The sequence below is a fragment of the Zootermopsis nevadensis genome, unplaced genomic scaffold (genome assembly GCF_977971745.1).
Source record: "Zootermopsis nevadensis isolate Lab colony 2312 unplaced genomic scaffold, Znev_1.0 Znev_ptg000015l, whole genome shotgun sequence".
Taxonomy (NCBI): Eukaryota; Metazoa; Arthropoda; class Insecta; order Blattodea; family Termopsidae; genus Zootermopsis; species Zootermopsis nevadensis.
This window is the reverse complement of record NW_028259147.1, coordinates 2,218,485-2,245,297: the sequence shown is the minus strand read 5'-3', so window position 1 is coordinate 2,245,297 and position 26,813 is coordinate 2,218,485. Positions and strand designations below refer to the sequence as shown.

At 38.0% G+C, this 26,813-nt stretch overlaps 1 protein-coding gene across 7 annotated transcripts in view; it reads right to left on the bottom strand.

Moving 5' to 3' along the window:
* Positions 1 to 26,813, bottom strand: part of LOC110833551 (neurotrimin) — a 524,202-nt gene that overhangs the window by 275,619 nt on the left and 221,770 nt on the right. Inside the window, exon 1 of one of the 7 annotated variants that reach the window (XM_087349043.1) lies at positions 2,801 to 3,061. The exons of 4 other annotated variants lie outside the window; for them this stretch is intronic. In XM_087349043.1, the coding sequence (XP_087205169.1) occupies positions 2,801 to 2,865 (65 nt within the window). In that variant the 5' untranslated portion in view covers positions 2,866 to 3,061. Of the gene's footprint in view, positions 1 to 2,800; positions 3,062 to 26,813 lie in introns of those variants that run through there. 2 more of the 7 variants (XM_022071764.2, XM_022071765.2) reach the window with 2 other exon arrangements.

Here is a 26,813-nt window from a genome sequence, read left to right as displayed (position 1 = left end):
TCTAGTTATTAGTTAGTATTACTTAATTTTAATCTTTGTACGTTGTTTTATGAAAACATTGCACTATTCAGTCATCAAGTGCACGAAATTCTACACAACGGAGCGAAACACATGTTTACGTGTTGATGCTTCTCATATTTCGTAATTAAACAAATATAAATAATAATATTAAATTTTATGTGCTACCCTGTCAGACGTTTCAATAAAAATGCATTTCGTAAGTACTAATTTAGATTCCTTCATCATTCTTCAGGGTAGATTTGTAATATTTTATGACTTACCGCTGATATTCAGCCTCCTAATTTATTTAAATTTGAATTAATTGTAAGACAGATTTTCACACTCTCCGTTTCTAAATGAAACATGTTTGCAACGCAGAGTGCGTGAACCAATCCAATCTACAAACAATACACTTCAAATTATACTGTATCATACATAATTGTGCTGTAAATAAAAGATTATCGAACATTCTGAATGACAATTATGAAGAAGGCGCTTCGGCTGTTCCAATAACAGCATTAAACAGTGCGCAGTGACGTCATATCAAACAATAGTTCCACAGAATCCTATGCATACGTAATCAAGACCGAGACAGGTGTCAGAAACTGCTGCCAGGAACGTTTATACGTCACAGTCGGTCTGTCAACGGAACTGAAGACAACATTATGACGCGAGGAACATGATGGCACATTTCTTTAGCGTGCGGATGCTCGAGGACTCCAGTCGATGTCGGTTTTATGGGTTGCAAAGACGCGTGAACCTGTACAGTAGCCGGGATCAAACTGTGCGCTTCGACTACGTCATTAATCGCGGTCAATTAAGCAGTTCTCCTGCTTCGTGTTTTAAGATCCCGGGTTCGAAATCTCGGTCCGAAGACTGGAGATTCTGACTGAGGTTCTTCGTTGTTTTCCTCAGTACCTCCAAGCAAATGCCGGTTATTCATTGAATCATCAAATCATCTGGCGCAACACAGCGTCTGCGATATTTACAACGCCATTAAATGAAACCCTGCTTCAAGAATAAATAACTTTAATTTTGTATCATCGTATTTCGTATGATTCTCAGTGTAAACAGAGATTATTTCCTTAATCAGCGTTAACCAGTTGATCTTCTTAATGGTGAAGTGTTGTGTTTACTTCGCGGTACGGACTGAATCTTTAAATATTGTTTAGATGCCTACTCAGAGTATGTATGGGTTTCATATAATTGTAATTATAAACAGCGATTATTTCCTTAATCAGCGTTAGCCAGTGGATCTTTGTAATGGTGAAGTGCGATGTTTTCTTCGCGGTACGGACCGAATTCTTAAATATTAAATGATCGAACTGTCACTAATTATAGCCCTGACATCTTCACTCCTACTTTTAAATTCTACTCTTCCGCTATCCTTATCTTTTTCTCTCATTCGGCTTCAAAGAAGCTGAAAAGTTCAAATGAGGTCGACAATAGTCCCAACCAATAGCAGGTTTCGCTACATGTCAATCACCCCGTGTTTGCAGATCTACGAGTGGCATGGACAAAGCTGCTACTGAATAATAATGGCACGGGAAGTGGTTCACCATATTTATATTTCTTACACATTATAAAAGATGTTGGAAAGGAGTGTTTACTGTCTGTGTCCCATTAACTTCGGTACATCCGCGTGAGCACAGTCGACAGGAAACGCACAAGTCAACAAGTCGTATAAAATGCGGCGATTAGGAAGCAGTCAGATGGAACGTGGAATAAAGCGGAATTGGTTTCATGTTCTCACGGTGGTGGCAGCACTGGTCATGAAATTTGACTCTGAGAACGTCAGAACTTCATTCGCGATTAAAGACGATGGTTTTCCTTGCCAGAAATATTTCCCAGTAACCTATTTTACTTAAAACCGTGTCACTAAGTACGTTCTTACTTAACCAGACAGTTTGGACTGGTGCACAATGCTTGTAACAAAAACAAATTTGGTAATGATTCAGCCATCAGTTCAAGAAATGTGCGTCCTGACGAATAAACCCAAACGCACCGTACATTAAATGCAATTTACAATGCAACACTGCATACACGTGTTCAGTTTCATGTATTAATTGGCGGAATATCCGGGGATTTGGTTTACAAAACACTGGGCACAGTCACTATAACAGAGCATAACACTACACAACTTTTTAAACTTCCTGTAGCCCACGCAGAAATGGCCTCGTAACATCACAGACGTAAATTAGTCAGGTCAAATCTGTGCGTTTCACATCCGTCAGAAGTAAAAGGCATGAGGATCACAGTGGCGGGAGGGGTAGCAGATTATAAGTTTTCACCCTCAAAACATTATTTCCCAAAGGCAGTGCTTAGTATCTCGCTGTTTAATTTTTAATTACCATAATGTACTTCGTTTACGTGGTATATGCCATATATATATATATATATATATATATATATATATATATATATATATAAGCTATTGAAGAAGGCGAAACGCACAGTTTGGTCCCGGCTACTTTATAGGGGTTCATATGCTCAGTACGAGGTTTATTGGCCCTTCTGGTCTAAACAGCGGTGGGGAAATTTCGAAAAATTAAGCTTTATAATAAGGATTATCTTTAATTAATTAATTAATTAATCAATCAATTAATTCTGTACTACACGTAATATCCCAAGTAACTATACATTTTTAAGATAGACCGTGTGCCATGGAGTTGTATAACGTTACAACCATAATATTATGACACACTACAACGCGACACAATAATTATTTTGGAATTTTTTAATAACTATCTCCTTCCCCCTTTATCCTAACCCAGGCGACCTCCATTTCAATGTCACTCACCTGCACGTAGACATGCCGCCGAGTCCAATGTCTGAAGAACACGTAGCAATCCGCTCATAACGCATTCAAGCGGGCGAAGTTTATTTTATAATGTCTTCAGACTGCATTCAAACGAGTTTTAAAACCTTACCGAGTATTATAAACCACAACAAATATACGCCAACACACTGTAACAATCTCACTTGAATATATTTACAAAAACACGCACTGGGAGCGAAAAGCATGATCCACCATTCTAGAACTTATTAACTCGACTGTCTTCTGTCACTAGTCAAAATCGATCGTGAAAGATCGGTTTTATTTCGACAATTTCCGGAAAACACGTGGCAAATTATACTTACTAGCTGCTGTATGACTCACAAGCAGCTCAAATCCTCAGTTGTTATGGAAAAACACAAAACGATGATTTAGATCTGTATTTTACTACGCCGAAGGCAGAAATGGGACAAGGACGGCTGTCAGAAGCAAAGACATTGAATTTTATTACCATTAATTCCAATGCATTTTATGGAGCACAGAATCGAGGTGTAGACGTCAGGTAGTGTGTAAATCCAATATTATTAACCCCTCCACCCCAAGAATATAATAAAAACGATAAGCCATTTAAAAATATTTTCTGTTGTGATATGTAGTATAACAAAAGAGGGTTGTGAGTTCGATACCGACATTCAGTTCTGTAATCACAGAAGGCATGAACAAAAGATAACGATTTCCAAGTATCCAACAATGAAATCTGTTAAAAACCTTTGGACACTTGATCATTATTAACTACTGTGCGGATGAAGTTACATTTTCCATTGTTAAACTTCCATTTAGTTCTGTAAATACACCGTATATTTCAACAATATTTTACAGTTTCTGCAGACAAGAATTTACCGGATGTCAGCGAACGTAGTCAACAATCATGCAGTTCATTTAAACGACAGTGACAGCCTATACAACGGGACTAATGTTTTCGTTTCATATTGTACGCCAGTAATATTATATTTATAGCGAACAAACTCTGATATATCGATGTTTGTGGTAACAAACGAGAAAATATAGTTTTGCAGTTTACGTAGTCATGGTAGCATTTCGTCGATTAGATCTACCACAATTCACTGTAGAATCTTTACAAGGGGTTAAACAGTTACAAAAGGAAGAGGTTGGGATTATTTATAGCAGCGCTGGAACACTAAATGGCCTCACATCGTAATTCGATGTTTCGTCATTAAGGAGTGTCTCATCTTTGGAACTGTGTATACCTGCCCTACAAACACTCTCATCCATGTCTAGGTCTTCCAAGTGGGCTCTTTCTTTCAGGGTTACTAAACCAAAGTTCCAAACATGTTTCTCAGCTGAACGCTCTTAACATCTCCCTGACCTTGACTCCGTCATCTTAGACCAAGGAAGGGCATTTTCCAGTGTTACAGGTTTCATTGTTACACATTATTAAACCATCTGGCACAACAATCAGTAAGTATTCAATTTTTGTCTAAAATGATCTTTACCGAAAACAGCTATTTTTTTTTTTCCTGAAACATCGTTAACAAATTGATCTTTGTACCGGAGAAGTGTTGTGTTTTCTTTGCGGTGAGGACTGAATTCTTGTATAACATTTAGATTAGTTTCCGTTTCAGAGGGTTTAAGAATCACTTTTAAAAACTTTCATCGACATTAAAAGAGTTTACTGATTCCACCACGGCTGTGTGAAACCTTGACGATTGAAAGAATAAAATACTTAGACAAAACCTTTGCAATAAAGGGATATATAAGATGTTTTTCTCAACTAATTGCCAACAAACGCGGCGTAATTTTATAAGGGATGCGGTCAATAGCAGATTTCGCTACGTAGAATGGAATTGAAGTGTTTTGTTAAAGAAAACCAATGGTAGAGGTCATGGATATCACAAGGCTTCATCTCTCGCTCGAGGAATTTTAGGACAAGAAAATGCTTTTTGACATATAAGAGTCGCTGATGAAGTATTATCAGGTCGATCTTAGAACAGCTGTTGGATGTTATTACTTCGACACGGGCGTCTTAAAGTAAGGAGCTTAAAGTTAAGCTACTTCAAACTATGAGCGTATCCAGCACAATAACAAACTCTTTGCAGGCAAATGCACGAGTCACTCAAAGGCTTCTCCTGAATATTTCATGAGTGATATTCTGGACGTAGCGTCTGAATATGGTTTTCATACTCCTAAAGTGCATTAACTAGAGCTTGACTTTAATAAAAAAAAATTCTATTAATTTTTAATATTATATGATTTAACGACAATGTTTTCAAAGTGCAGAATGTCTTGTCGAGTCCGCTATTATAAATGTGGATGACGGAGTCTGCAAGCACCTCTGAAACGTCGGTAAATTTCTACCAGACTACACGGCGCTACAACCCAGAAACAGTCATCTTCATTATCATCGTCGTGAGAGATCATCTTAATTTACTTACATCAACGGTGGGTTCGTAACTTTTAACGTGACATGTTTTTCATGTTTTAAGAGTTTCATAAAAATAAATATCTTCCATCAAGCTGTCGCCTTCTTCAATTTTTCCACCAGTTTCTAGGTCTTCTGGGTATCTTGAAGTTGATAATACAGAAATTATTTTGGTAATCTTTCTTTCATTTTCATTGGTACCCATAAAAAGGATTAACAAGGTAGGTTATTCAATTAGACAAACTCAATGCCCAGCTTTGCATTCGATACATGACATATGAGTTACGATCTATAGAAAAAAAAATGCCTTGAATTCACTTAACGCGTAAAAATACGAAATGAACAATTAGCAAACATTCTAAAAAAAATTCTTTCCTGTACGGACTGAATTCTTAATTAAAATATTATGTAAACGAGCTTCAGATTCAAATGGGTTAAACCCTAAGACGAGTCACTTTATTCTCGTAGCCATAATCCTTTCTAGCAGAAGACAATAACTTTTCCTTTCTGTGGCACGTAGCAATTAGCCATCAAGGGCGTTTATCGCTCATCTTAACGAGGGATAAATACAGCTCTATGACCCTTACTATAGCGTACTTGATTATCTTGCATGTTGCATCTCTATTACTCCAGGGGTAATATAACGAGCTGAATAAAGCTGTTCTGAGCGACAACTGAAGCGTTAAAGACTCAGAATTTGGTCACGGAATTCCAAAAATGCAATTAAGAACAGGCGTGTGTAATGTGTCCAGAAATACTGAAAAACCATATTTGCCTACATCGTCTTAAATGACTGACTACGTACCGCAAAGAAAACACCACACTTCACCAATACAAAGATAAACTATTTAACGCTGTTTAAGGAAATAATCACTGTTTATTCTGAAAAATCATACGAAACCCACAAATACAATATCTGAACAAAACTCAGAATTACTTATTATTAAACATGTGGTACATATAGTTACCAGTGAGCTTTAACGGTTGAATGTACCTCAGATACGTCCACGGTCACCGGTTTTTGTAATCGGTGATTATTTAAAGCTACCGTGACGATGGAGGCAGCAATAACCTCTGAAACGTTGGTAAACTTCTACCGCGATACTACCCACAAGACAGCCATCTTCGGATTCAGATCCATTCAAATGGAATTAGTCAGTTTACCCTAACTGACATTTACATTAATTCCGAGTTAACATTCATTTTTGTTAGTTTATATTTCGAATAACGAGGAATTAATACGGGCACTCGAACAAACAAAGGCACAGCAGGATTCGAACATACGACCCCAGAAACAATGGAATTGACTACTCTGTACCAGGCAGTAGTATTTATAGTCCAAGGGGCTTATGAATGATGTTACTCCATTTCACCGTGAATCATCATTCCACACGCAAACAAAGTCCGTAATTTCTATCGTATTTACACGTTACAGGTTTCAGACTAGAGCAAACTTTGTGTGCAGCGATGGCTAGAACTATGACCAACAGACCGGTAATGTTGACAGGAGGTCAGTACTGAATGAATCTTAAGGCATCAGTACGTGTTGACACTTTCAAGATTCAACTCGTCCACTGTCTCCCGCGGGTTTAGAACTCTAAAGCGACAAAACTTGATCGTAAACATTGACGTAGGTGGTACAGCGCTCTTGTCTTAAAACTAATACAAGAATCTTACTTGCACTCCATGAAGAACGCATAATTTCGTATAATTCTCACTGTACACAGTGATTATTTCCTTAAACAGCGTTAAACAGCTGATCTTTGTAATGGTGAAGTGTTGTGTTTTCTTCGCGGTACGGACTGAATTCTTAAATGTTATTCAGTCGAGCTTCGGTTTCAAATTGGCCATCTCGACACAGGTTTTCCTTGGTTTTCCTCTGTCTTCAAGCAAACGCTGAGATGGTTCCCAAGTTCCAAGTTGCCACTGCAAGCTTCTCATGCAGCCCTCCCGATTTAAATTAATCAAAATTTACCACCCATTAACGCCGTCAAAATTTACCCCCCCCCCCCTCCCCTCAGTAGGAACTTCTAAATTATGTATTAAACTTCCAAATTAATAGCCTCAGCTTTCGCTAATACAAAGTTCAAAATTCCGCCTTTTATGCCAATCATCACACTAACGTCTTCACTCTTACTTTATCCTTAACAGAAGGACGAGCGGACATTGCCTGGGGACCTTCTAGCTATAAGATGCTCTTTCTCCCCCCCTGAAATTGAAGTGTCTCTCACTTCTCCCCCACCAATTTCCTCTTTCTCTCTCTCTCTCTTCGGTTTCAAGTGACAGTAACGAAATATTTCTTATAGAAACACCGGTGAACGTCGAAGGTAAACTCTCTTTACGAAAAAGCACCCAGTCTTCTTACCAGCCGCCGTGAGAACCTAAATTATCACCCGAGACGGCTCCTTCTCAGTATGAAATGCAAATGGCGAACCCTTTTAATGAAAAGTAAACATTAATGTTCAAGCCTTTGGAACGAATTGTAATTGGCCTATTACTTTCTAGTACGTTGTTCCATATTTATATATTTCGTGTGATTCTTCTCCCTGTAGGAAGTGAGTAAATTAGCTGACGTTAAGCTCACATTTCTGTCGGCCTCTGAACATAATAGAAGAATTTCTGACGGGATTGTACGTCACAGAAAAACCAGACCTTTTCCTGCCAGACTGTCACACGACGTCCCTTGTACATACTCGACATCACAGCCCTCCACCCTCAGCACTCCAACACGAGCTCAGAAGAATCCAGTGCACATATCTGTCTTCTTATATCTAGCATTCTTCAGGCACATCTTCGAAAGCAACAGCATCCGACAATTCTATTCTTCACAACGACTTCTGAATCTCAGGTTTATAAAGAATTTCAAAGCTTCTAAAAGGATTCTACAAACATATGTATTGTATGGTATAAGGTGTGAACCATATTCTGGAATAAGAGAATTTGATGTCACACGATTGTGGACACCGGGAAAAAGAACACAGCGTTTGATACAAATAACTAAGAGTCCTTATTGACAGACTTATATTAGGCCTATGTTTACTTAGACATAAAAATTCCTGATTTTATTGAAGCCAAAAGCTCAGAAAAGCTTAACATCGGTGAACCCATATCCCAACCGACTTACCTAATATGCATTTTAATATTATCATTTCATCAACGTCGAAGTCTTGAGAGTGGTCTCTTCGCTTAAGTTTCACAACCAAAACGTTGTACGCATTTCTAATTCCCCTTGCGCTCTACATGATCCACCCACTTTATTATGCAACTTTTTATATCATTGTTATTCCATTCCTCATAATTTAATATATTCTCCTAAGCACCCTTATCTCAAAGAACCTAATTATTTTTCATTACTTTACTAAGCTTAGCCTTCATTCAACCAACAAGTAAAATTACCCTCCAACTTTAGGAATGTAGTGTCATGAAGATGGAAGTTGTATATTTCATCGAAACGTCAGTATATACTTAAAAGTCCACACGGGCGTTACAGGCCAGAGGACCGAAATCTACAAAATCTGTTTTCTTTTTAAACAGCAGAGTGATTCACTGAACTGCTAAGACATGGTCGTTGGAATTACCGAAAGTAACACGCCAAAACTTATAACTGTTAGGAAAAGTTACCAAATTCTGTAACAGTCGAATTTCGTGGTATAACAGTTACCACGAATGATTCGAAATCTTTACGCACGCTATTCAAATCACCATCGGTAAAATTTAATTTTTTTTTTATTCAGTGTTCTGTCTGACGACAGGTCCATATGAATAGGATCCTTCCATCCTTTTCTCGGACTGGGACCTGTTCATATACGTTCTTGGCAGATGATCCAGAAGTGGTTTGCCATTGCCTTCTTCTGTGTGTGAATGGAGTAATTGTTGGGATGCCACGGAGGAAAACTCCGTGTTGCCTAGACCACGGCCTTGCCCAACACAAGTTATAAATTCGGGCACCGCCGGGAATCGAACCCGAGACCCCAGGATTACAAGGCCAGCGTTCTAACAGCTAGACCATATCCGGTCGGCAAAGAAGGTTAAATTAATATCGCAACCTTATAGATAGTATAAAACAATGTCTACATTTGGTATAGAAATCTGAGGAATAATTGTGTTCTTTTGAGTGTTGGCGCCCGGTAGACACGTCGGTAGATACAAACATTTCGGAAAAGTATATTGTCTCCTTCTTCAGTAGTGAGGTGTTTTTTTTCTCGAAACGTTGGCATCTGCCTAGGAGCCCACACGACGCCATAAAAACTTCAAATTCTCTTATATGTAGAATCGGCCACGCAGGAAAGATTATCGCAACCACATGCATGACGTCAGTAATTTCTGAGCTCTGACATTCACATATGTAGCTCGACAAGTCAGAATTCTTACGCATAAACTTCTCTGACACTGTCGTTTAACAAAAACATAAAAAAAAATCCACGAAGAAAATGGAATCATTGGTCGAATAACGTAAGTTTAAAGGTTTATAAATCCAACATTTTTAGAACATAATCCGTATGTGGTATGTCTAGTCTGTAAGTACACAAGTCTTGGTCGGTATCCGTAACACATTTTTCTCAAAAAATTTTTTCATGATATATACTGCAAGTTTGTGATCTCAACACATGAACCAGAAACATGTGTACAAAGAAATCCTCTCGACTTCCCACACTACAGTTCGGCATTCCCTGACATCTTTTCCGTGTCCCTGAATTTTCTCTGAGTTCACCTTCATCTTTTATATTTGCTTTTCTGTCACGTGACCCTTTGACGGCGTGTATTACCATATTGTTCACTGACGCTGACCGTCATAAATTTCTTCTGGTCCCCGTCAATTCTCTTTCTGTCCATCACATCGTAACAACTCGGAACTGGAAACCACGTAAATGTCGACCCGACTTCGGCTCGTCTCCTGTCCTGTCCTTTCCTAAGCTTTACGACCGCTTATCTCCTTTCGCTCCGGGTCCATCCCTTCAGGTGACCGATTTCTTATTTCAGCTTTTCAGCTTCAGAAACTCACATTTCCAGAGGTTACAGAAACATTGCGTTGCCAACCTCACAATAAAAATATATCAAATAATCCTTTCTGCTACGATGATTGGGTAAAAGGTTTATAGAAAGTCCTCAAACTTTTCAATTGGAATGTAATCGTTAAAAACGCGTAAACGGGAGATAAATCACCTCGTACAATTCTGTACCACGAGCGCTGTACTAAATTTAACAATTATTCTATTGCTGTAGTAGTTGATAATACCATTATTAATATTAAAGTGCCCGTGTTAAAAAGTGTCATCATTGAAAAACTGACATCTAGTTGGTCATTTCCCTGCTGAATATTCACAAAAGTCCTCGACAGGAACACATCAGTCAAGCGTCATTTAAAAAATTTCATTCGGTAAAATGTCACAGAAATCTTTCAAGTCACATCTCAAAGCACGACAAAGCACTTATAAAAATACGCGGAGTAAGTTTAGACAATTTTTTAAGTCGTATTGGCTTGCGTAAGTCAGAACAAGGAGATCAAACAATACGTCGCTCATAGTAATTCAACCAGTCGCTCGTTTAAAGAACTGGCCTGGACCATTGCCACGTGCCACCAGCTCAGCTGTGGGGTGGCATACCTCAGCGCCACCATAGACAGGTGACCTTTTGTCAAAACAGACGACACTCTACGCTCTAGAATTGACATCTAAGTCGTGATGTACCTCTTTCCAGACATTGAATATCAAAGATATTCTAAAAATATATGTATAAACATTATAATACGGAATATTAGCCTTGTGTGTATACATCTTTTCGGACATTCTGTTTCTGCCGATAGACAAAGAGTTTGAATTCAGACCTTGTATCATGTTTGGCCATCACAAACAAAGTGTGACTTTTGAGAAAAGAAAATTTCTAAGTGTCAAAAGAAAGCCTGCTTTTGTTTTCTTAATTTTTCCCCCCAATGGGGTGAGATTGCGTCTGTAAGAGACCACGGCCGCTAACAGACCGGTTGCCTATTCTCCCCCAGATGATTCATGAGTGAATTTGCAGCAGTGGCGGAATGGCAATGACGAGGGAAGACCCAAGGACTCGGAGGAAAATGTCTGTCCACTTGCCATGGTCCGACATGGACTGCCCTGGAAATTAACTCGGGCATCCGTGGTTAAATACCAGCAACTAACCACCGAAGCTATGTCTCCGCGTTACAATTATAACAAAATTGCTTTACGTATCCATGCCACATGTCTTACCCATCCTGACACTTTTATTCATGCAGTGCTCCTACAAGTTATACTAACCCTCAATACACCGTCATGGACGGAGTGTTAAGGTTGGTTTAAAACGTAAATTATAGTTCAGACCTATCACGTTTCTTTCTTCAGAAGACTTTTATATTTACGTACATCCGACAAGGATTTACTACGCCACTACAATTTAGGCGTAAAAATAAAAAAAAATATCATCGAACAATTTTTAACTCTAATTTTTCGAGCGCAAAGTCAGCAGTAAATATATTGTTCTCTCCCACTAACTTAATGGCAGCCATTAACTATTAAACGCACGCTTTTAAGGACACCATCAATGTATGAAACGACGTGCTATTTACTTAGACATGGGGTCATTAGCGGGACCTGGTTCTGTTACACCATAAAGCAATGTAACATATTCCTTTATACCGTGGTTACCAAATAATGGCGAACTTTATAAAAAAAATACATAAAATTTGTAAGGCGTACTACATATAGTCTAAGGTAAAAACATTTTCCAAAACGCGATATTTCCAACTGGTCTTGATGTTCATTCATTTCACATGAAAACCCATCCAAACAAAGCCAACGGTAATTTATCTGTAAGAAAATCGTCTCCTTTCAGATTTGGTCCTTTCTCGCGGGGGTTAAAATAAATATTCGACTATTCTGATTGGCTTGTAATTTACTGGGAAATTACGCAATGTTTGATTTCTGTTCAGGCAGTACCTGCTGTTCAAATTACTGTAGTCATAAATCCAAGACGAAATACGACACTGGCCATCGACTGTTATCACAACGAAATATCCTTTGATACGCTGGATCACATGTTTATCGGAAAATATCCACAGAACTGTAAGATACAGCGAAATCCACGGCATCACCACGCTTTGTTACTAATACTGTGATCAACATACACGACGTTTCATTGAACCCGGAGGTGATCTATGGCGAGATTCAGTGTCGAAACGCATGACAATAGGAAATCTGGGAAATAGTCTTTAATCTCCGCTTCACAAAACTAGACCGATGCATTTTACTGTCCGTTAAATTGGATTAATTTTGAACGCAGTGCTAGGCGGGGCTTTGAGAGTTTATACCACGTGGTCTGGCCGGAAGGGGGGGACTTCTGGTACACCGCAACACGGTTTAGAAATTTTTATAAAGAGGGAAATTAATATGCACGGAAATCTGTAAGAAACCGAAGAGAGGTTTTTGAGTATCGCAAAATGCTACGATATTGGAGGGACGTGACGGACATCTTCGGGGTAAAATTACGGAAAAGTTGTAGAAGAGGCTTTATACGACATTAAAACTTAAACTGGAACTTTTATCTGACTTATGAGCAGTGAACCTTGTGATATTTAACGACGCTGTTTCAACTGTAGAGATATAAGGCTTCGAGGAGTAGGAGAGAAGAGATCGTGGCCTATTTTGAATTTTTTTTCACGGATGTTAAGTAAATCATTAAGAACTTAAATCAGCATATCAGGTAACAACTCAGTATATTTAAATCAAAATATGGTAATTTATTCGACAGCGTTATTTAATATTTAAGTTAGTATCTAAGTGATGTGGCTGACTGTACGAGAATCAAAAAATCCCAACCGAGTTTCGTCCAAATGCATCCCAAAAATTCGGGCTCACTTACGGATGGACAGACGCTGCGAAATATTAGGTATTCGCCTACTTTTTCGGTAATGCACCTAAAAGTGTCATAAATAATTTTTAAAAATCTCATTCTGAAACCCACGTTTCAGATTGAGCATTCGATACACGTGCCCTCATCCAGTTTCGCCCCAAGGCATATAATATTAATTAAGTTCATGGAATTTATTAATTTGCCCAATTATTACAGCGAATCAACACACGGCCTAATGCAATTATACGGAGATTTTACAAAACTGGTCTCTGTGAGAATCATGTAGAATTATGCACTCGCAACGAATTGACAAAACATGAATATAATTAATTTAGTCCTTCGGAAGGGCACCAATCCCACGTGACATTACCCCTCACCTCCCCGTTCCAAAACAGGATCACAGTCCTGCACATTACGTATTTGCTTCCAATAAACAGCTCACAGAGAACAATTCTGCTGAACCAGTCGATGGAATGCAATTTTTGCTATAACGTCTATGAAAGAATCAGCTATGAGTCGTGAATACATCGGAAGGTATTCGTCGCTAAATGATATATCCAGTTGACAAACCGTCGTTAAACAACTAATAAACAAATACTCTGTGAAGGGACCCAGCACGGTAAAGCCACGTAGAGGTATGGTTCGCGACGTACTAATTTTTTTATCCCAAATGAATTACCAATTGTCCTAAATGAGATTGACATTATTTTCCCTCGATTTTATGACCAATTTTAATATTATCCTCACTATGTCCAGAAAAAGATATTCTCCTTTCATCATTTTCGATCAAAATAATTCATCGTTTTGAAGTACATGAATTCATTTTATTCAAATGCAAATTACAAGGTCTCAAACACGTGTTTAATGATCAATGTTTCTACGTTTCCAATCTTTATCTTCAATTCGAAAAAATAAAAAAAACAAAAAAACGTGTCTGTCGTGCGTAGACGTATATCCTGTGACGTAATCCACTGATACACGCAGAATTATTTATAAATTAGCAAAAAAAAAAAAATGGTGTACTATGTAAATACTGCCGATAGAAGGGTTACGAGTCTGCGATTGCAGTGAACATACATAGTTCAGCAGATTGGAACAAAGAGACTGAAGTTGTTGCTTACGTAAGCAAATTAATTTAGTTACGTACAGTGCCTCTGTAGGTACACTTGTGAAACTAAGTTCACAAACATATCCTTAAATAATTCAGTTCTCAGTCTCATTGTCCTGATTCCAATTCTCTGATTACCTTAAACCTGATTATGCAATCAGGAATTCTGAACCTTTAGGAATCGCGAACATTGCAGAATACATTTACCCTGGACCCCCCCCCCCCCCCCATTAAATGTCGTGTTTACAGAAACAAGGATCAACCAGCAGTTCCAACATTTCTAACTCCTTCCACACATTCACTGTCTTATTTTATTATTTATAAACTTGAATTGGGAAGCAAAGGATGTGACTTGATTCAAGTGAAAAATGTAGTCACGTTTAAGTGATGGAGTTGCATGAACACGGATAGAAAGTCATCTTCTTGATACGAAGGTTATCGCAGAAGTAAGGCAGAGATGAGTCTGTTCTGCCCTGAGGAAATCAGTTTCACGTTATAGAAGGCTCCAGGGCTAACACGACATAAGAAAGGTTATTTACAACGTACCTCTGGGAGAACGAACCTTCTCTCCCTCATAGGAAAGTGATCAGACCCCCCCCCCCAGCAACGGAAGGCATTTATCAACAGCTAAACCTCACGACGAGAACATCTTTGTCTTCCAAGGCCGTGTTTCCACTGAGACGAACGAGTCTGGAGAGAAATATGAACACATTCCAGGCCAAGGTTAATTATCACTTCATTCTTCCAGTATTATTATCATTTTCAAAGAACAGAAAATCTTAAATTGTTCTCCAAAAACTTTTTCTTAAAAAAAATCGAAAAGTCTTTCAAAGCAGCATATAAAAAAATAAAGCCATAATATTTGCTCGATTACGAAATTTAATTGGATACTTTTGCAGTACCCCAGTCGTATTGTAGTCAAAATTTTTCAAAATCTCCAGTTTATCGAGCAAATTTATCCACTCTTCATGGTTTTAAGAAGCAAAAAAAAAAAAACACTGTAAATAAAACACTTTGTACACAAAAACAACAACAGATTTTCAAGTATAAAACTGCAGAATCTTTTTAGAAATGTAGTTTAATTAGCACCACCTTATCAACACTGTCAATTCATGTAGACAAATATCAGACCGATTATTCAATTGTCAGATCACGTATTCCGCCAGTTAACATAAGAACTGGTGTGCTTTTAAATCAAAGATTTATTGTGAGGTGATTCCATTCCCCTGGAGAACAACTAAGAAGCTGTAAAGAAATTTCGAGGGAAAGAGTCTAAGGGTTATCACTGTCAAAACTTAACTTTTATATTTACTGAAGACGTCTCTTCAGTTTTGGCTTAGATTTGAAAGTGTGAGCCCTGATGATCGAGGCAGCAAGTACCTCTGAAACGTCGGTAAACTTCTACCAACCCAGAATACAGCCATCTTTTGATCAATTCTGTTTAACCGGACATAATTCTTATCGCATCCGAGATATTGTTACCGATGTGTGTATTGTAATCTTATTCTGTGATATCCGTTCAAATAGTCGTATAGCCTTTCTGCTGCATGAAGAGGTTTCGGAGGAATATAATTCCTCCTTCTTCAGGAGTGAAAGTATATATATGGAAACTGTGCATTTATTTTAAACGCTGATGTATATTCAAGAAGACTACAGAGCGCAAATCCGATAATACCATCAACTTGTACAAAAACAATTTCTAAAACGTGCTTGCATCTCATTAACGACGAACAGAGACTAGTCAGAGTTACTAATTTCAAAGTGGAACTAAAGTTATTTAATTTTTTTAGGGGTGGGTTCTAAATTTGTAACACACCCTAATCAATTGTTTTGTGAGACAATAAGGAGAAACATTTTCCTCATTTCTTATGTTACCGCGCGTCATACAAGCTCGCCACTTCTAATTTCCAAAAAGTACACAACTCGGAAATGTAACAGCGATTTTGAAGAGTAACCTACAGGGCAGATTTAGACGTCTTTCTTTTTTTGCTGGTATCAAGTTACTCTTTACCTGCATTCCCTGGGGAAATCATTTCAAGGATTCTGTTCTCGGCCTCACTCATTCTCCCCGCTCTACCTCTCGCTCAACCCACTTCTTGCTCTGCTCCGCGTCAGATGTAGCAACAAGCGGTGTTCATCTGAACAAGACAGGATCGTCTACAATTACGACAAAGCTCTCGGAAGCACCAAACAAAGATAAACCTGCTTATAAAGGATTCCAAGAGGACGTGAATGTTTTTACGCTTAAAATGAATTCAACTTAAATAACAAAGCGATTCACTGTGAAAAAAAAGTATGGTTTCGAGGATGAACAGCGTCGAATGTTGGAATTTACCCAACGTTTCGCCAAGCTTTGCAGTTTCCATCTTCAGGGTAAACATATTCTCCCTGAACATGACATAATGTACTTCAGGGCTTAAAATCAAAATATTGTATGCATTTCTTGTCTCTCACATACCCATCTCATTCTCCTTGATTTGATCATCGAATTAATATCTGGCAAAGAGCACAAATAATAATAATAATAATAATTTCCTCATTACGGAATACCTTTCAATCTTCAAGTTACTTCTCCCCTCTGGGTCGAGGAATCTCCTGTGAAACGCAAATATTTTCCTTCTCAAATTCCAAAAAAGTACTGCACCGAACAAGATTTTTCATTTGTGTGGTCGATGAGGCACGCAGTGTTCTGAAATGAATCTCTACTGTTCTGTACTTAACTCCACTCGATCGCTAATCGCATTGAGGACCGGGTCCCTCTAGCTCTGGTCATGCGATGAACACCATACAAATGAGACGGCGAAATCAAGGGAACTGATGGCGGATGAGCGTACATTTCAATTTTGTCAGCATCACTGACTTTTAACGTGGTTAGTGGTGGACAAATACTCTATTTAAGTTCTGGAGTTACATGAATTACAATTCGTTACGGTTCTATTGCTTCCTACAAAGAGAGGGGGAACAACACTAGCTACCTCTGTGTTCCAGGCCTCCGGGATTTGTACCTTCGTGTCACGTGCATTGAAAGCATTGTACTCGTCAAAACACGTGTAAACCGAAGGCAGAGTTGAATCGATCATCATGACGGTACCACCAGAAAAGGGAATCGATCAGGTAACTGGACATAACAAATCAAAATTTAATGATAAATACTGCTAATGTACTTTTGTACATGAAACATAAACGTGGTATTCCCAGAAACAGGAATTTAAAACGGAGTATCATTCGGCGTGGTTCTGGCGAAATATGCACACAATTTGATGAAATATGGCATTAAACCTTTAGAACCGAAGAGAGAGAGAGAGAGAGAGAGAGAGAGAGAGAGAGAAGAGAGAAAGTGGGGGGAGTAGCGATAGGCACTACTGTTATAAATGGGGGAGGGGTATAAAGTTGGTTGTGGGCTACGAAGGTTCCCAGGCAGCGCCCGCTCGTCCTTCTGGTATGAATAAGTTTAGTGAGGACAAGGGATTTAGGAGACAGGATGGGGTAAGAAATAGGGTAGGGGGGAGTTGATTCGGGTCTTTGCGTTAATTTTGAATTTTGATATTGGCCTTGGGGGTGGCGTTAGGAATAATTTACGTTAATTTTGGGGGGGGCTACTATAGAGCGGAATTTTGATATTACTCTGAGAGGGTTGCATGGGAGGCATGCAGAGCAACGTGGAATTTGGGTACCAACTCAGCATTTGCTCTAGTACCGAGGAAAACCACGGAAAACCTTGGTCGAGTTGGCCGGTCGCAGGACCTTCCGGATGCGTGCTGCTGACTTCTAGCCAGCAGTCCGGCATTTAAAATATTTAAGAATTCAGTCCGTACCGCGAAGAAAACACTACATTTCACCATTAAAAAGATCAACTAGTTAACGCTGATTAAGGAAATAGTCGCTATTTACAATCAGAATCACGCAGAAATACAAAATGAAAAGTTACTGACTGTTAAAGCAGATGGGATTTATATTTTAAAGTGGGTTTTAAAGGGGGGAAATGCTCACATCAAGCTACTAAACTACTATTTCTTATCCATTGGACGAGTGGGGTAGGCTGAACGGAATGAGGAAATCGTGAACATTTCAGCCGGGATAGCCATGGTCCCCATTCTAAACGAGATATGTCGTTCTAGGCATTTGAGAGATTGAAAATGGATTTTGTTGTACTCAGAAAGTATTTCATATTCAAGAATTAACTGTGAGTCCTTCAAACTTGAACAAAACGTAATTAAATCTAATGTTTGCGAATAAACCATATTTACAATACCATACAAACTGGAATGGTGAGCCGCCACTGAACTATGAACCTGTTCTGAATTGAGGAGCCGCCACTGAACTGTAAAATAACCATGGCGACAACAGCAAAAGCCAAAGGAAGTTTTGTGGTCACTTCAACATATTATGAAGTCCTGCAGGCTAATTAATATGCATGTTCATTATAACGAAATAACTAATAGCTTTCCATCACTCTTACACATGAACCGATGTCAATAACCGTCAACCACAGAAAGGCCTTTTGATAATAGACGATGCGTCGCGAAACGCCTTTAAATTTCAAAATTAAAGCTAATTCTCGCCTTTTAATACATGTTAGTTGAATCTGAAGTTAAAAACGTTTACAGAGGTGCTATAAATAACTTAGTCGAAAATCTTTACGTCACTTTTAGTTTCAAGAAACCATTCTTCAGTAGATGTATAACGCAATTTAATAATTTAGCAGACGACTGACATGTCTTTAAAGATTTAAACAAAACAAAACTAAACAAACAGAATGACAAAGTCAAACTGAATCAACCGTGTAATTTCCAATAACATTTATTTCAGCACATAACAGCAATTCTCTTGTAAAAGCTTCGCCCCTAATAGACTTCTCCGACAAAAGAAAATCACGGAGCAGGCCTCAAAATGCGGGCGTCGTGGCCTCATTTCGGAATTCTGTTTTTAACATAACCTCAAGTAGTATTTTGATGCATCACAATACACTGTTTTAGAGTTTCGACGGCGAAAGGTGAAATTGGACAGCTGAGGGACCATTGTCCAGCGCCCAGATGATACATGAGTGCATATGGAACAGAGGTGGAATGGTATTGACAGTCGAAAACGGATGGACTTTGAAAAAAAAAAACCTGTCCCAATGCAACTCTTTCTGCCCTGGGAGTGAACCCGGCGACTAACCACCTGATCTACGTCACGGTTACATTTCTACACATAAAATGTTTGCAGGCATGTTTACGATATCACTCAAAAACAGCTGATTTATTAACTAAACAGGTTTTACCACCGATTTGTTGCAGCTAAGAAGACCAAGTGTATAAGATTCGAAATTCTTACAGCGTTGGTCTTCTCCGTTCTAACGGCATAATGATATCTGAAAGTAGATACGAATGTTTCGATGGAAAATACTGCCTCCATCTTCAGGTCTAAAGTATGTTCCTCCGAAAAGCTGGTACGTGCATACAAGTTAACGCGGCACAAGACCAACATCGACGTTCCGGCTAAGGTTTACGTAAAATCTCGCAGTTCACATCGGCTGTAATATATGTTACCTTTTCATAGAGAGGATTTGAACAGGATTTTCTTCGATCTTCAAGTTCTTACAAATGCCTTCAAGCTTTTCCAAATTCTACTTTGTACATAAATAACATCAAGAGGGAACGCCTCAGCACGTGGCATTTGATAAATAGTTCCGACTAACCGTATTCCATTTGATGCTATTTCCGTGCTACAAATTAATCATAAAACAACTAAATCGCTGGAATATCATGAACCTTAATTACATGTAAATGATACGTAATAATTAACTCGTAATTAATGGTAAGTCCCAAGACACTGCAATGGAACGTCAGGGTACAACTGCACTGAAGCAATTAAATTCGCTGATGTTTTTAATTACGAGGAAATATTTCCCGGGGCGAGAAGGTGTTGGCTGTTAGCAGCGTCGCAAGATAACATAAATTTCCCCTGTGTTTTACGTAGCTAATTATACAGGTTGTCCCAAAAAGTTGTATACAAACATTCGATAAAAAGTATTAAGACATTCTAATAAACTAAACTATTACATACGTTGGCAATGAAAAATATTAAATTCGCGAATCCCAGACGAATCAAAACGACCGCTGTATTTATCTTGCGTCAAAACAATGCACGCAGATAAAAGGGTTAATATTTCGTATTATAATGTGTATATGTCTTTTTAGGACACACTGTAATTCTACTCTACGAATAACAAAATCAGCTCTGTCAACAACTCCAGTCGTACAGACTTGCGAATTTTTTCAGTCTAATAATCGCCCCTAAAGTTGCAGACTATTGATTAAAATTTCTGCCCTTTTATCATGAAGTACTGGATTCCAATCTGGACCCGGAGGCACTGTACTCCGACCAAGATTCTTCGTGGTTTTCCTCAGTAACTCCATTTAAATTCTGGGATATTAAACTACGACAGATTCCTTCTACATCCACTCCAATTCATTATTCATTAATCGTACTATCATCCGATGCTATTTATTCTGAGTTACTGACAGCGTCGTTGAACAATAAACAAAGAAACTAATATAAAAAATGCACACAAACAAAATTTTTTAGACTTGAAAGGACACTAATGTCAAACGCGTTTCGAACTCAAGATGTCATCATCAAATCGAAATAATTCGTATAATACAATTCAAAAGACTATGGTCACCTTTCAAGTGTAAAAAGCTTTGTTTGTATGCATGATTTTATATTCAAATAAACTGCAAGGTTAAAAAATGCTAATACTAACTGGAAGACAGGCGTAATTATTTAACGTCTTCAGTCTTTCTCTATATTATCAAAATTGTATTAAATGTTCTCTGTAATGGATATGAAATATTAACTCACTCACTTTGAGATATCTCTCTAATATTTCTCTGTAATAATCACACAGTAAGTAGCCTCAGGATATTTCCAGTGAGTTGCGTTTCTCCTGTTTTAACTTTTGTATCGTGTATCAGAAAGGAATTCTCCAACATCCGATTTATTTTATTTGAAGTAAACTGTGTGTAATTTAAATACTTGTAAGCCTTTTATGTACGATAATATCTTCAGACGCAAAAAAAAAACAACACTGGGCTGTATCAAAATGTACAAGTTGGTATTAATGACCGAAACATCAGGTGTAGAGTGTTCTAGAACAAACGCTCCCATCAAAAATTTCAAAAGTGAGATCAGTTTCGCTGAAGCTCACATTAACTTTAAATTCTTTTGTCATCGAAATTATTCGGAATATAAGAGAAATAGATAAGCTGTTTTTATAGACGTCTTTTTTTTAAAAAAAAAAAAAAAAATTCGTCCGGACAAAGCCCAGGCGACTCAGTCCTCACTGCATAAAATTATATAATAAAACTTTAGCAAATAATAAGGAGGTATTTATTCATTTTCCCTGTACGTGAAGGAAATAACCTTACATTAGTGAGTCTGATGTAGAGTTTACCAATTGCTGAGAAGCTGATGTACATCTATTATGAAGATGGCTGTCTTCTGGGTTGTTGCGCCGTGTAGTCTGGTAGAGAAACCTCAAATCCTACGCACATCTAATACCTCATTTCAAAAGAATAAATTCTGAGCCACTATAAAATGGACACATCCCATATCGTAAAAAAAAATCTCTAGCATTTCATTGAAATATTCATTAAATTCTTCGCATCTATAACTGATATAAGACATGTTTATACCGTCTCCGTCACGCGTGGAAAATCAAATGAGTGTTAAAACGAACTAAGTACAAATACAGTTTCCACGTTTCCACAGCTAAAGCGTGACTGGTGGGACACAGAAACACTGTGTGATACTCGGAAGTATATTTCTTCTCCCCTCCACCGTATCCGTTCCCCTCGATGACACAGCACAAATTCCTTTCGCTCCAAGCTTTATCAAGCCATCGTAACATACGTCATTTCTGTCTCCTATTTCTTACGCCTGAGTGATCTGCAACAAGCGAAACTCTCCCTTCTTCGTGTCCCACCTTGCCTCCAATTTATCAGGCCACTGCTACCTATACTTCGTCTTCCTTCACGTAATCTTTCATTTCACGTCATGCCCCACACCTATCAGTTTTATTCTGGTTGGCAGGATTTCTCGTTAGCTCCAAGTTCCTACACAATGTTCTCCGTCTCTTCGTATTTCGTCAAGTGATAATCCAACCGGTGGTAGACATGATACGGACGAGCTCTGGCTTAAGAGATTCAAAACGATCAAGTGGTCCAGGTAGGAGCAGGAAGCTGCATCAATTTCGCGGAACGTGAGTCTGCAGAAAAAGTTACTTCCAACCTGTCTGTTGAAGAACAAGGAGGAAGGAACTTTTAAGCGCGTTCCCAGCGTGTCAGATGCAATAACGAAAGCTCCAAATTTGCTCCAGAAGACGAAATTTCACCAAGAAAATCTAAGACTGACCGGAACCAAAAATTCTACATCTTGCAATAATACCAACCCTTTAAACCCGAAAAAAGGCGGAATTTTGAAATTTTGTATTAGAGAAAGCTGAGACTATTTAATTTGGAAGTTACATACATAATTTAGAAGTTCCTACTGAGGGAGAAGCTCGTTCATATAACATTTAAAGATTCGGTCCGTACCGCGAAGTAAACACAGCACTTCACCATTACGAAGATCAACTGGTTAACGCGGTTTAAGGAAATAATCGCTGTTTACACTTAGAATCATACGAAATACATGAATATAAAACACAGCAAAGATACTGATTGTTAAAGCAAGTGGTACATATAGTCACCATTAGGCATTAGAGTTGCAATGGTTGGGAAACCTGAAGGGAAGAGACCGCTGTGGAGACCTAGACGTAGATGGGAGGATAATCTCAGGCGGGATCTATGGGAGATAGGAGTTGAAGGAGACTGGATTTTGTTGGCCCAGGACAGGGTCCGGTGGAGGGCTTTGGTTAATTCGGTGATGAACATTTGGGTTCGGTAAGCCATCTAGTTGGTTGGGTCCACTATTTGGGAAGCCTGAGGGGAAGAGACCGCTGGGGAGACCTAGACGTAGATGGGAGGATAATCTCAGGCGGGATCTATGGGAGATAGGAGTTGAAGGCGACTGGATTTTGTTGGCCCAGGACAGGGTCCGGTGGAGGGCTTTGGTTAATTCGGTGATGAACCTTCGGGTTCGGTAAGCCATCTAGTTAGTTAGTTAGTTAGTTGGACAAATCAGTTCTGAGGATGTGACTGGATTCAGCTGGCTCAGGTACAGTCCAATGACAGACTTTAACTCTCTCGTAAAAATTAACTAATTCATAACATTTTCCTTCGCCACGCACGGCATACCTCCTGCCAGTTGGTTTCTGTCCAATAAACTTCAAAATTACACGGTTCGTGCATTTCAGCACGCCGATATAAAATAGTGCAAGAAGTAGGCTGGGTATGTTCATGCAGACAAACAAAGCAAACTGTGCCTTGCAGTTACTGGTGAGTTCAACAGTAATCTCACAGTAGCCGGGAGTAGTCATACGATCCTCCAGGGGCGTGGAATATCACTAATGCAAGAATACGTGTACAGTAAAAGTGACCATAAAACATCTAGGTCACCAGCAAGTTCACATTTTTAAACAAGAGAGAAAGTTTCAGGCCAAAAAATGCTTATGATATTATTAATATTTCAGAACAAATTTAAAAGGAAGTGAGAGACAAATTAATGCACACTGGAATAATTTTTGTTTAATTTATCACGCCAAATCGAAGATTAGTGTCGTTCATAAAAACACGATCGCCTCCTACTGAATCCCTACCTACTTTAGTGAGCAGTCTTTCAGTTCACTCGATGCTATAAGACCTCTACAGCTGAAGCAGCATCGTTGAAGGAAACAAGAAGACAACGTAGCAAACAACTCACCTCAGATCGTATTAATAACGTTTTGGATACTATAAACCAGTGGTATTCAACCTGGGGTACACGTACCTCCGGAGGTACGCAAAGACATCTTAGGGGGTACGTGAAATTTAAATAAATATATATATATTATTTTATGATAAACACTGAATAATCAGTAATGTAATTTATTTAATTTATTTTAGATGTAGATTATATACTATGTATAACTTGAATTATACACCAACAACTTTGGGGGTACAAAGTTGAAGAGAAATTATATCTGGGGGTACGCGAAGACATCTTAGGGGGTACGTGAAATTTAAAAAGAAAATTATTTTATGATAAACACTGAATAATCAGTAATGTAATTTATTTAATTTATTTTAGATGTAGATTATATACTATGTATAACTTGAATTATACACCAACAACTTTGGGGGTACAAAGTTGAAGAGAAATTATATCTGGGGGTACGCGAAGACATCTTAGGGGGTACGTGAAATTTAAATAAATATATATATTATTTTATGATAAACACTGAATAATCAGTAATGTAATTTATTTAATTTATTTTACATGTAGATTATATACTACGTATAACTTGAATTATACACCAACAATTTTGGGGGTACAAAGTTGAAGAGAAATTATATCTGGGGGTACGCGAAGACATCTTAGGGGGTACGTGAAATTTAAAAAGAAAATTATTTTATGATAAACACTGAATAATCAGTAATGTAATTTATTTAATTTATTTTAGATGTAGATTATATACTATGTATAACTTGAATTATACACCAACAACTTTGGGGGTACAAAGTTGAAGAGAAATTATATCTGGGGGTACGCGAAGACATCTTAGGGGGTACGTGAAATTTAAATAAATATATATATTATTTTATGATAAACACTGAATAATCAGTAATGTAATTTATTTAATTTATTTTACATGTAGATTATATACTACGTATAACTTGAATTATACACCAACAATTTTGGGGGTACAAAGTTGAAGAGAAATTATATCTGGGGGTACGCGAAGACATCTTAGGGGGTACGTGAAATTTAAAAAGAAAATTATTTTATGATAAACACTGAATAATCAGTAATGTAATTTATTTAATTTATGTTAGATGTAGATTATATACTACGTATAACTTGAATTATACACCAACAACTTTGGGGGTACAAAGTTGAAGAGAAATTATATCTGGGGGTACGCGAACAAAAAAGGTTGAATACCACTGCTATAAACGATGTATATCGTTTTAAAAACTGTCCATTCTTATGTATGTATGTTTTGTTCTAACACTGAAAATGAAGACAGAACTGTCCCGCCATCTTTTAACACATTAATATCACTATTAGCAGCCTCAAACAAATTTATTTTTGTTATAAAGTAATGTCGTCCTTATGAACAAGTGCATTATGGACAGGATTAAGGAAAAATATGATAATAGACGTCATAATTTCCTTATGTAAATGAAAGAAGGATAAAGGACATTGCCACAGGGACACGAAAGGATTGTGTGGCTTACACGTAGGCTAAATAAGATCCAGCTGTTTTTCCCTGCAGTAACATTTGGCCGGCCTCAAGTTCATTGTGGATGAAGGCTCGTGGGTTTTCAAACTGGAGTTTACGATTAGCGGTTCTTATATCTAGTTATTTGCCTCCTAAGGTTACTTTTGTGGCTTTAATGGTTGCCCCAAACAGAAGCCTGCCCGCACACAAGACTAAGTCTCTTTATTTCCTCTGATAAAATGATTTTTTTCAAGAAATAAAAGTGTTTCAATTATGTAGAAAACGCGTGGGTAATATTTAAAGACACAAAATTATTTTTTTTTTTCCATCAAGACAAATTGATATACAGGGTGTGTATAAAAAACACAGAAATACTTTTATGGTGGGTTTCACAAGGAAAAAAACAACGCACACAGTTCCTATCATCAAGGGTCCACAAACGAGTTACAGTCTGTAAAATTTCTGCGTGTAGTGACTATTTCAGCTGATGATCCCAACTTAGGTACTTACTTACTAGGGCCCCGGTGCCACTAACTTCCCTTGAGGTAAAAGTGACCATCTCCACATGCGCAGAAGTTACAAATGTGTTTCGTTCTACCTTTCCACGCCTCCCCCATACATCACCACGGCCTGAAGTTTTACATCTTTAGTTTATGATGGTAACGATGATGATGATTTATATTTTAGCATCGTGCATATTCGTTGGTAGATGACCGTTTCGGCGACATATTTGTCGCCGTCTTCAGGGCTGAGTTTTTGAAGGTGAAAACCTCAAGTCTTACAATTTTAGTTTTCTTTTGTTTTAACAAATAATGTCAGTGAAGTGAATTTGGCAGGCGACGGATTTTGAAAAGACTGTACTCCATGGGACTTCCACTATGCTTCAAATCTGGATGGTCGGCGTTGTTATGTAATGTCCTCTGAGGCAGCGCACAGACTGAGCGCGAGACAGACAAAGGATAATATTTTAATATTTTCCGTCAAATCACAATTTTTAATAAGATAATAAAATATAAAATATTTAAAATATCATTTCACGTTCCGCATCGATGCGGAACGTGAAATGATATTTTAAATATTTTATATTTTATTATCTTATTAAAAATTGTGATTTGACGGAAAATATTAACCTAATTCACAATATGACGCAAATATACTACCTTATAGACAAAGGATGTTGGTTAGGGTTAGTTAGTTTGTTAACTGGCCCTCACCGTGAAAAGTAGGAATCAAGGAAAATTTTTCTGAAGTGTCAATAACAAAGGCGCTGATAGAATTATCGTAA